This window comes from Semicossyphus pulcher, unplaced genomic scaffold (assembly GCF_022749685.1).
Source record: "Semicossyphus pulcher isolate SPU_LCO1_2020_fin unplaced genomic scaffold, fSemPul1.0.p SCAF_25, whole genome shotgun sequence".
NCBI lineage: Eukaryota > Metazoa > Chordata > Actinopteri > Labriformes > Labridae > Semicossyphus > Semicossyphus pulcher.
Genome location: NW_027211699.1, coordinates 11,220,001 through 11,232,617, shown reverse-complemented (window position 1 = coordinate 11,232,617; position 12,617 = coordinate 11,220,001). Strand labels below are relative to the sequence as shown.

General features: G+C 40.7%; 1 protein-coding gene across 1 annotated transcript in view; it reads left to right on the top strand.

The window, feature by feature from the left end:
- Positions 1-12,617, top strand: part of stx1b (syntaxin 1B) — a 65,955-nt gene that overhangs the window by 32,996 nt on the left and 20,342 nt on the right. The window contains exons 2-4 of the mRNA XM_069675952.1: positions 4,124-4,198; positions 4,882-4,981; positions 12,460-12,534. Of these exons, the coding sequence (XP_069532053.1) occupies positions 4,124-4,198; positions 4,882-4,981; positions 12,460-12,534 (250 nt within the window). The remainder of the gene's footprint in view (positions 1-4,123; positions 4,199-4,881; positions 4,982-12,459; positions 12,535-12,617) is intronic.

The window sequence follows — 12,617 nt, the reverse complement described above, 5'->3', positions numbered from 1 at the left end:
ATGTTGATTCATGTTCTGATGTTGGTTCATGTTCTCATGTTGGTTCACGTTGTCATTTTGGTTCATGTTCTCATGTTGGTTCATGTTCTCATGTTGGTTCTCATGTTGGTTCATGTTCTGATGTTGGTTCATGTTCTCATGTTGGTTCATGTTCTCATGTTGGTTCTCATGTTGATTCATGTTCTGATGTTGGTTCATGTTCTCATGTTGGTTCACGTTGTCATTTTGGTTCATGTTCTCATGTTGGTTCATGTTCTCATGTTGGTTCTCATGTTGGTTCATGTTCTGATGTTGGTTCATGTTGTCATTTTGGTTCATGTTCTGATGTTGGTTCATGTTCTCATATTGGTTCATGTTGTCATTTTGGTTCATGTTCTGATGTTGGTTCATGTTGTCATTTTGGTTCATGTTCTGATGTTGGTTCATGTTCTCATGTTGGTTCATGTTCTCATGTTGGTTCATGTTGTCATTTTGGTTCATGTTCTGATGTTGGTTCATGTTCTGATGTTGGTTCATGTTCTCATGTTGGTTCTCATGTTGATTCATGTTCTCATGTTGGTTCATGTTCTCATGTTGGTTCATGTTCTCATATTGGTTCATGTTGTCATTTTGGTTCATGTTCTCATGTTGGTTCATGTTCTCATGTTGGTTCTCATGTTGGTTCATGTTCTGATGTTGGTTCATGTTCTGATGTTGGTTCATGTTCTGATGTTGGTTCATGTTGTCATTTTGGTTCATGTTCTGATGTTGGTTCATGTTCTCATATTGGTTCATGTTGTCATTTTGGTTCATGTTCTGATGTTGGTTTATGTTCTCATGTTGGTTCTCATGTTGATTCATGTTCTGATGTTGGTTCATGTTCTGATGTTGGTTCATGTTGTCATTTTGGTTCATGTTCTGATGTTGGTTCATGTTCTCATGTTGGTTCATGTTGTCATTTTGGTTCATGTTCTGATGTTGGTTCATGTTCTGATGTTGGTTCATGTTGTCATTTTGGTTCATGTTCTCATGTTGATTCATGTTCTGATGTTGGTTCATGTTCTGATGTTGGTTCATGTTCTCATGTTGGTTCATGTTGTCATTTTGGTTCATGTTCTGATGTTGGTTCATGTTCTGATGTTGGTTCATGTTCTCATGTTGGTTCTCATGTTGATTCATGTTCTGATGTTGGTTCATGTTCTCATGTTGGTTCATGTTCTCATTTTGGTTCATGTTCTGATGTTGGTTCATGTTCTCATGTTGGTTCATGTTGTCATTTTGGTTCATGTTCTGATGTTGGTTCATGTTCTCATGTTGGTTTATGTTGTCATGTTGGTTCTCATGTTGATTCATGTTCTGATGTTGATTCATGTTCTCATGTTGGTTCATGTTCTCATGTTGGTTCATGTTGTCATTTTGGTTCATGTTCTGATGTTGGTTCATGTTCTCATGTTGGTTCATGTTGTCATTTTGGTTCATGTTCTGATGTTGGTTCATGTTCTCATGTTGGTTTATGTTGTCATGTTGGTTCATGTTCTCATGTTGGTTCTCATGTTGGTTCATGTTCTCATGTTGGTTCTCATGTTGATTCATGTTCTCATGTTGGTTCTCATGTTGATTCATGTTCTGATGTTGGTTCATGTTCTCATGTTGGTTCTCATGTTGGTTCATGTTCTCATGTTGGTTCATGTTCTCATGTTGGTTCATGTTGGTTCATGTTCTCATGTTGGCTGATTTTCTCATGTTGGTTGATGTTCTCATGTTGGTTGATGTTCTCATGTTGGTTCTCATGTTGGTTCATGTTCTCATGTTGGTTCTCATGTTGATTCATGTTCTGATGTTGGTTCATGTTCTCATGTTGGTTCTCATGTTGGTTCATGTTCTCATGTTGGTTCATGTTCTCATGTTGGTTCATGTTGGTTCATGTTCTCATGTTGGCTGATTTTCTCATGATGGTTCATGTTCTCATGTTGGTTCATGTTCTCATGTTGGTTCATGTTGTCATTTTGGTTCATGTTGGTTCATGTTGGTTCATGTTCTGATGTTGGTTCATGTTCTCATGATGGTTTATGTTCTCATGTTGGTTCATGTTGGTTCGTGTTCTCATGTTGGTTGATGTTCTCATGTTGGTTCAAGTTCTCATGTTGGTTCATGTTGATTCATGTTCTGATGATGGTTCATGATCTGATGATGGTTCATGTTCTCATGTTGGTTCATGTTCTCATGTTGGTTGATGTTCTGATGTTGGTTGATGTTCTGATGTTGGTTCATGTTCTCATGTTGGTTCATGTTCTCATGTTGGTTGATGTTCTCATGTTGTTTCATGTTGGTTCATGTTCTGATGATGGTTCATGATCTGATGATGGTTGATGTTCTCATGTTGGTTCATGTTCTCTTGTTGGCTGATGTTCTCATGTTGGTTGATGTTCTCATGTTGGTTCATGTTCTCATGTTGTTTCATGTTGGTTCATGTTCTGATGATGGTTCATAATCTGATGATGGTTGATGTTCTCATGTTGGTTCATGTTCTCTTGTTGGCTGATGTTCTCATGTTGGTTGATGTTCTCATGTTGGTTCATGTTGTCATTTTGGTTCATGTTGGTTCATGTTGTCATTTTGGTTCTTGTTGGTTCATGTTCTGATGTTGGTTCATGTTGTCATTTTGGTTCATGTTGGTTCATGTTGGTTCATGTTCTGATGTTGGTTCATGTTGGTTCATGTTGGTTCATGTTGGTTCATGTTCTGATGTTGGTTCATGTTGGTTCATGTTGGTTCATGTTCTGATGTTGGTTCATGTTGTCATTTTGGTTCATGTTGGTTCATGTTCTGATGTTGGTTCATGTTCTCATGATGGTTCATGTTCTCATGATGGTTTATGTTCTCATGTTGGTTCATGTTGGTTCATGTACTCATGATGGTTCATGTTGGTTCATGTTCTGATGATGGTTCATGATCTGATGATGGTTGATGTTCTCATGTTGGTTCATGTTCTCTTGTTGGCTGATGTTCTCATGTTGGTTGATGTTCTCATGTTGGTTCATGTTCTCATGTTGTTTCATGTTGGTTCATGTTCTGATGATGGTTCATTTTGGTTCATGTTGGTTCATGTTGGTTCATGTTGGTTCATGTTCTGATGTTGGTTCATGTTCTCATGATGGTTCATGTTCTCATGATGGTTTATGTTCTCATGTTGGTTCATGTTGGTTCATGTTCTCATGATGGTTCATGTTCTCATGTTGGTTCATGTTCTGATGTTGGTTCATGTTCTCATGTTGGTTCATGTTCTCATGTTGGTTCATGTTCTGATGTTGGTTCATGTTCTCATGTTGGTTCATGTTCTCATGTTGGTTGATGTTCTCATATTGGTTCATGTTCTCATGTTGGTTCATGTTCTCATGATGGTTCATGTTCTCATGTTGGTTCATGTTCTCATGTTGGTTGATGTTCTCATATTGGTTCATGTTCTCATGTTGGTTCATGTTCTCATGATGGTTCATGTTCTGATGTTGGTTCACGTTCTGATGTTGGTTCATGTTCTCATGTTGGTTCATGTTCTCATGTTGGTTCATGTTCTGATGATGGTTCATGTTCTGATGTTGGTTCATGTTCTCATGTTGGTTCATGTTCTCATATTGGTTCATGTTCTCATGTTGGTTCATGTTCTCATATTGGTTCATGTTCTCATATTGGTTCATGTTCTCATGTTGGTTCATGTTCTGATGATGGTTCATGTTCTGATGTTGGTTCATGTTCTCATGTTGGTTCATGTTCTCATGTTGGTTCATGTTCTCATGTTGGTTCATGTTCTGATGTTGGTTCATGTTCTCATGTTGGTTCATGTTCTCATGTTGGTTCATGTTCTCATGTTGGTTCATGTTCTGATGTTGGTTCATGTTCTCATGTTGGTTCATGTTCTCATGTTGGTTCATGTTCTCATGTTGGTTCATGTTCTGATGTTGGTTCATGTTCTCATGTTGGTTCATGTTCTCATGTTGGTTCATGTTCTGATGTTGGTTCATGTTCTCATGTTGGTTCATGTTCTCATGTTGGTTCATGTTGGAGCTGCTCGTGTTTGACCTCTGAAACGAGGCGCTGAAATCAGTCAGTGTTATGTTTCATTAAATCTTCTCTTCTCTGTCTGCAGGCTAAGGACAGCGATGACGATGAGGAGGTGGTGCAGGTCGACAGGGACCACTTCATGGATGAGTTCTTTGAACAGGTGAGACACAACACACACACACACACACACACACACACACACAAACACGCACACACGCGCACAGGTACAGAACACATCGTACCTGTATGTCATAGAAATCCTTGAGCTGGTTATGAACCACAAAACATGTTCACATCAGTGTCGAGGTTTCCCTTAAAATAAATGATTGTTATTTTGGATCGTCACCTCATTCATTCATCTTTAGATTCACTGTAAAGCAGAAACACCTCCCTGCAGTTTATCGTCCATATTTGTCGATCAATTAAAATCTATAAACTTTCTCTGTTGAATTTTAATCCTTTATAATTTCATCTAAAATTCTACTTTAATGAAAAACAGGAGCTTTTTGTGGCGTGGGAGAGCAGTGACCTTCAGTCCACTGCGGAGGGGAGATTATCCTCCTCCGCCGATAGACATCGACTGGATCAACACACACACGCACACACACACACACACACAGAAAGAGAGAGAGACTTGGTCTTAATCTCCCACCTGAGGGCAGGAAGCTTCAGAGCCGATCATCATCCTGTGTGTTTGTGTCAGACAGAAAAAAAACATCTGATCATCAGAACAAACGCACACCAAGCATTAAACTCTGTGTGTGTGTGCGCGCGTGTGTGTGTGTGTGTGTGTGTGTGTGTGTGTGTGTGTGTGTGTGTGTGTGTGTGTGTGTGTGCGTGCAGGTGGAGGAGATCAGAGGCTGTATAGAAAAGCTGTCGGAGGATGTGGAGCAGGTCAAGAAGCAGCACAGCGCCATCCTGGCCGCACCCAACCCTGACGAAAGTAAGACACAGATACACCCGCTACACCTGCTACACCTGCTACACCCGCTACATCTGCTACACCTGCCACACCTGCTACACCCTCTACACCTGCTACACCTGAAAGAACTGCTACACCTTCTACACCTTCTATACCTGCTACACCTGATAGAACTGCTACACCTGCTACACTTAAACCGGATCCGGTTGAGTCTGGTTCTGTTCATTTTTGTTTATTCATAATTTATAATAATGTATATTAAGGCATTAAACATATGTGTGCATTTAAACCGCCCACAGGAACGCTAAAGTGGTGTTAGCCGGCGCTGGTCGGTTTAGCAGCGCGACATTCAACCACAACAACAGAGTCAGACTCCACAGACGCTCCATCAGTGTGTGTTTTGGTCCTTTTTTGAGGTGACCTTTGCGAGCTGTCACACAGGTTTTTACACAGGGAAGTGGATCGAGGTCACTTCCTGTAAAGGGTCATAAACCAACCTAACTCTGATTCATCTGGACTTAACATCACAGGTTTGAATCACCTTACATCATGTTGTGTCTCTCAGGTTGTAAAATAAAAGTCTTTAAACATAAACCTCATGAACAAACTTTCAAAACAAGTTTGCCAGTACAAAATTAAAGGGTTATTCTTTATTCTTTAATCTTTTTTTTTGTTACATATTTTAGGGTCTAAATGACTCACAGGTACATAAAGTGTCTGAGTGTCTCCAGTGGATGTGTTCATCCTGCAGCAGTGATCAGGCTGTAATGGCTGCAATGCAATGTCTGACAGGCTCAGATTGTCATTCTTAGTGTGTGACAACATGTGTCCTGTGAGGTTAAATCACTGTTTTTCTGAATGGAGTCTGGTGTGTCTGCAGAGAGCGATGTAACGTCTGTGTGAGGTTAAAACAATCATCTTCCTCTGTAACAAAAAGGTCTATCTCTGTAGGGATCCTTTCTGTCATGTTGTCACACACGTAGAAGAACAATCTGAGCCTGTCAGTGGAAACAACAAGAACTTTTAGTGGACGACCTTTGACCCATCAAGGATTATGTTGCAGCCATTACAGCCTGCTTCACTGCTGCAGGATGAACACATCTACTGGAGACATCCAGACAGGGCCACATAGGGCCCAGGATTAACAGTACCAGAACAACCCATTACTATTCCTCACAGCAGAGGGATGTGATGATGCTACAGTTACATCAGTGCTGCAGGTTTGTGGTGTTTGAGGTTGTGGTCGGAGTGAGTCCAGATGTAAATGTTCAATATTGTGTCAGTAACGAGACCCTGAACCTCAGAGTGAAATCTAATGCTGTTAGCTGATGATAACTGTCTCTCCGTCTGATGAGGCCGCTGGCAAACGTCCACTGAGCGCTGCCATCAGTCACCTCGGCCCGCCTCCTCCTGACACATCGAGAAAATCAAAGATCTGAGAGAGAGAGAGAGAGAGAGAGAGCTGTGTTCACCCTGACCCCGACTCACTGTGACTCAGCAGCACTGACTCAATGTCACCGCTGAAGCCCAGAGCCAAGTCTGAGCTGTCACAAACACTACACTGTAAAACAAAGTCTGAAAAACTGTTTTCTACCAGGGGTGGGGCTCTCAATCCTGCACCCCATATATGGGCGTTTTCTCAGGTCATCTTCCTGCATCAAAGGCCCCCAGGAGCCAGAGACACCTCGAGGTTCATCTTGGCAGAAACTGAAGGATCCTTTAAGCTTGTTGCTAGGCAGATAAAACCCTTCCTGTCACGTTAACACGCCAGTCCTCTCTGATTCTTCACCCTTTAATTCTGATTGATGCAGTTAGTGTTAAAGATATCATAGACTGTATATAAGAAGTGGGGGTGTCCACTGTGATGTCATCCATTGGTTTGTGGACTAATGTCTTAAAGCTTAAGTTTGGCATTTTTGCCGTCGCCATCTTGTTTTATGGAGCCAGGGATGACCATATTTGGACAAGTTGTAGAGGAGCAAGGGGTTAGCAAAATTTAAGCTAGTGTTGGCTTGGTTAGTGAAGTGAATCTAAAATGACCTGCAAATGCAATTGGAAAGCTAATTTTGGCTAGCAAAAACAAACTGTTCTACTAAACAAATAAACAATGACGCCTCAGAGTGTCCTTTAGCACAACTGAGCGCTGAACAAGACATTGTTCTTGTGGTAGTGACCTGTCAATCACAGGTAGCCCCGCCCTAACCCCTCCCCTCTTCCTGGTGTGTGTGACTCTCAATGGGAGCATCAGTGACTAAATGAACATCATGCTGTGTTGAAGAAGAAACTAGAGACTGAGACCATAAAGTCAATAGGAACATGTTTACTGAGGGAATACATCAGGAGAGGAGGAGGAGCATGTTCTCATAGACTTCTATAGGATCACACTTCTGCAGGACTTTCCTGAATGTAAAAAAAATTTTTGAGTCCTTTTTTGTGCCTAATTAAACAACAGACTCGTTAGCTCATTATTATTGACATCTTGGCGACCAACCTGCTTCTCTCTGCTCGTCTTTGGCCCGTGCGGCCGTCGGCCTCCTATAAGCTCATTTCAGTCTGCTATAAATGATTAAATTTGAATATTGGCAGCTCTGGGCTTCCTTAATGGACGCCCGCTGGCTCTGAATCAGTCCGTTATTCCTGCTCGTCTTCACACAACAAGCTGAGTTATGTAACGAGAGACTACATGAAACATACGTCTGTCTTTTTATTTTACATCCTGTTTCTGTTTGTTCGGATTTAATTTCACGTTTCTGCATGTCGATGTTTTTCTGTTCATGCATGATAAATTATTTTTCTTTTTTTGTTTCTTCTCCATCCTTCTCTTCTTTGTGTTTCCCTTTGAACCTTTCTTTCTTCTTCCATTTTCCATCCCTTCCTCCCTCCCTCCTCCCTCCCTCCTTCCTCCCCTGTGTGTGTCTGTTGTGTTTCATTGCATGCCGCCTGTGAAGTCTCTGCTGTGATTAAACTGACGTGAACCTGCGAGGAGGTGAGGAGGTAAACCAGCCCACATGTGAGTCTTTTTCTTTACGTGATAATATCAAAAACAAAGGCAGGATGTTGTCAAAGAACTTCAAAATAAAAGAAAAGTGGGTGTACAGTAGAAAACACATTCATGGTGATAATATATTAATTTGTCAAAACATGACGACGATCATTTGTCCTGATTATTATTTATAATTTGATAAAGTTGCCATTTAAAGGGTTTCCTGCTGATAACTAGTCAGTTAATAATTAGTTAATTAACATGCACCAAGTTTCTCTGATGACTAAAATCATCCAGTTAAAATCAAAAGTTTAAAACGAGCAGGCTTTATAAAGTGATGCTGTTGGATCAATTATATATTGAGTAGTTAAAACGATGTCAGTGTTTACGAATACATTTGATTACAATCAAAAGATCATTTTACAGCTGAGTTTAAAGAGCTCTATCCCTGCTGCTCTGAGAGGCTTTTATTGTGAAACATGAGCAGGAAGTGTCAAGTTTCATCAACAAACAGGAAGCCTTCACTGACTTTTTCTTTCAACTGTGTTTTATTTTTAAAAATATTTTTTTGGGCCAAAACTTTATTGATATTTAGTTTTTAAACATTTAAAAACATTTCAAACTTAATGTTTTATTTTGCTGCCTTTATGAAGCATCTTAGTTTGATTTTGAACAGTGATAAAATAAAGATTTTAAATGTCTTATCATCATTATTATTATTGTTATTATTATTATTGTTATTATTAGTAGTATTATTACTAACATAAGATAAACAACTCTGACTCTGTGGAATGTAAATAAATGAACTGAATTTTGAATGAGGTTTGGTGTGTTGAATGAGAGTTTAAATGAAGTGTTATACTCAACCACCAGTCTGCTTCTGCTGTAAATAAAGCTACATTTAGGTGAATTTTGAATGAGGTTTGGTGTGTTAGAGAAGCTGATCTCTGAAGTGTTACTGATCAGTGATGAAAACTCGTCAGATCAGGTGAAATATTTGCACACACACATCAGACTCGTGTGTGTGTGTGTGTGTGTGTGCGTGTGTGTGTGTGTGTTTGAAATCGTCTTCGTGTTAAACCGAGTCGACGTTCAGACTCGTCCTCCTCCCTGCGGTGGAAACATGTCGCTTCACTTCTTCTTCTCCTCCTCCTCACTTCTGGGTCACTCGCTCTGCGCTGCAACACGCCGGCTCACAAAATGCATTCCAGTGTTTCCGCCTGAATAATGCATGATGGGAGTTGTAGTGAGAGCAGAGGGGTACAGATGTAGCTCTGCCTCTCAACCGCAGACCATCGTATACACTCTGATACTCTCCCTCACATGACCGCTTCATTTCTCACAGAGTCTGCCTCTCATTGGCTGTTCAAAGTGTCAATCAAGAGAGGGCAGTTTAACGTGCAGCCATCAGTGGCTTTAAAGAGGTTCATGTTGAGGATGAAGGGATGATTGACGGGACAAACCACAAAGACACTCCTCCCTGTATGTAACTAAAGAAATGTTGCTGTTATATTCGACCTTAATGATGCAGACTTTGTCGCCTAATCAGAACTAAAAAGACTGTTTGATTTTATTTACATGTTGGAAAGGTGGATAACAAACACGTCCAAATAAGATGCCAAAGAGAAGTGAAAGAACGTCGGTGTTTGACAGCTCGGGGTAAGGAGGGGAAAAGATAGAGACAAAGCCAAACTGATCAGATTTAAGAATATCAGCTGAATATGAGGAGAATGATGTAAGATGATCTGCTTTAGTTTGAAGTCGTGATATCGAAACAGGAAACAGATTTAACCCGAGGATGAGAGGAGGTGCAAAACACGACGAGGACTTTAGAGTCAAATATAAAGAAGGTTGCAACCCAGTGACTGTATTTAAAGATGGCCGACGCGTCTCCTCCTCCTCTCGTTGTACAAAAGTGAGGTGGTCTCAGTCTGCAGCAGAACAGCTTCTTGTGTCGGTCTGAAGCAGATATTCACGCTGATGGAAAGTTCAATGACTGTAGTGTTAGTGTTAGTTACGTCTCCTCTCGCCGTTCCTCCTCTACTCTGTTACTCGGGAACAGAACGCTGCAGGAGCCCCATTTGTCAACAGAGCTGTCAATCATGAGGCCACACCCCCTTTTTATAGCATCAAATAACTAATTAAAAGTAAACTTTTCAGAAAAATGAACACTTGGACATAAATCAGCATGATAAGAACTAACTATGAAGACAGAAACCATGTTTGAGAAAACTGTATTTGACGTGTATTTTGATTTTATAGTTTGACTCATGTCCCATCTGTTAACATGGAGGAGGCGGCTTTATGAGCTATACTGCAGCCAGTCAGCAGGGGGCGACATAGAGGGTTTGTGCTGTCGTGTCGGCCATCTTTTTATGCAGTCTGTGGTTGCAACAGTGAAGATGTGATGAGATACATAAACAGCTTCCTCCTGATCAGACAGAGACATTTGTGATTGGTCGTCCTCTCTCTTTGAAGTCAGAGCTTAACGTCTGTCACAAAGATTCAAATAAGTGTCTTTTATTAATTTGAGGTCTAACCGAGAAAGTTTTCAGACATCATTCGTCTGACGCGGGCCGGTCAGCTCAGGAGGGTTAGTACACTGATTTCTTATGTATTTCTAAGTATTGATTTCTGAGGTGTTAGCATGACAACCAGTAGAAACGGAGTGAGTGTGTAAAATGAGTCTCAGGTTTACTGTGATCTATTAAGACAAATGCTCGTTTTATTATTTCTTCTTCACACGTGACGTTTTAGTTTTGAGCTTTTCGTCTTAATAAGTGAAACAGGAAGTGAAACAGTGAAAATCATTGAATCTAAAACACGAGGAGAAAGACAGGCCTGGGTGTATACATGATCATTATTTATATTTACTACATCTAAAGTAGAATTCTGCTGTTTACTTGCTTCATTCTGCCTGATTCGGATTTTAGCAGCCTCCCTTTATAAAACAATACAAAGAAATATCAACATATTTCAGTGTTTCCCTGTTAGTATTGAGCTTTAACACATGCTAACAAAAGCCTTAGCATCCCATGCTAACAGCAGCTTTTACAGCGAGCAGAGAGGAGCAGGGAGGCGGTCAGACGGAGAGAACAGGGTGAGTCAGAGGTAGAGGAGGCTGAATGGCACTGCAGCGCTCGTAAATCTGACTGCACTGCTGCAGTTATCACACACACACACACACACACACGCCGCCTCCCCTCCCTCCAACATGGCTGACATGATGTGATGTTACTGTTTCTGCACACACATCATCAAACACCGACTTCACATCCTCTTCTTCTTCTTCTCTCGTGACCTTTTTTCGCTGCCAGATTCAGTTTCTGTAACTGTGACTGTTAATATATAAATATAACAAAATAAGACTTTATTATGTAACACTCCACACACACACACACACACACACACACACACACACACAGCGTGCACAGTCCAAATGAGACGGTTTATTAACATGCTTGCTGTCATTTTTTCTCTCAGCTCAGATCAAACTCTCTACATGGGACCCTTCTGTGATTTTTTACTTTTTCATCTTTTATTATATTTCATGTTTTTATTATTTGTCCTCCTCGTGTAAAGTTCTGTGACTGTACGTGCAGGCTGCGCTTTAAAGGCTTTTTAAAGGGATGAACACAATCCAACAGATGTTTCTTTTTCTCCTTTTATTTTGAAAGGTTCAGGATCTTCCTGTTTTATTAGACGCTTTAGTTTCATTAAATGTTTGGTGATGCTAACATAAACACTGCATTAAGGATATGTTCATTAGCTCCCGAAAGAAAACAGCTAATGTTAGCATTTAACCACTTCCTGAATAACATCACTCTGAAGTGAACTCTCGGCTAACGACAGCTGAGAACTGACTTACTCTATTGTGTAACACTGCCTATATTAGCTTTCAGCTGCTTTCTAGCTAACGCTAACATTAGCTAACGTTAGCTATTCCTCCCTGGGGATCAATAAGTGTCATCTTAAAATATGACCTGATGTGCTGCTCGGTTCTCGCGGTCATCGTCTTTCTGCTGCTGATCGATCTGGAAGCAGTGAAATATTTTCCAGATGTCCTGAAACTTCAAAGAACACACCTGAACGTGTAATATCAGAGATAAGACGGAAGCTGCTCCAAAAGTACAGAACAAAAATCAGAGTCATACAACAACGACCACTCAGCTGAGTCTCGGGTGACACCAAAGTCAACGTTTACTTCTATGAAGTTCATTCGGCGCATATTTAACGTCACTACAGACATCATAAGTAGCATCAGTTTCACAGTGTAAGCCACCTGTAGCCACGTGTTTCTCCTGTGTAGACGTGCAGGTGTTCGGACATGTGACTGTAGCTGACATGTCTGTTCTCAGGAGGGATTTCCTTCTTCTCTGTTTCTGCTGAGTGTTTCCAAAGATCCTCACAAAGGTCAAACGAAATGTTAATAAATAAACGAGTGTTTGAAATGTCCTCTTTAATGTTTTATCGTTAAATGAGCTCTCTAACAATCCGTCTGGTTTATTCTCTGCAGAGACCAAGCAGGAGTTGGAGGACCTCACAGCTGACATCAAGAAGACAGCCAATAAAGTTCGCTCAAAATTAAAAGGTAGGCTCTCTCACTCACCTGTCCTGTGATCAGACACACACACACACACACACACACACACACAGCAGACGCTGAATGGAGGC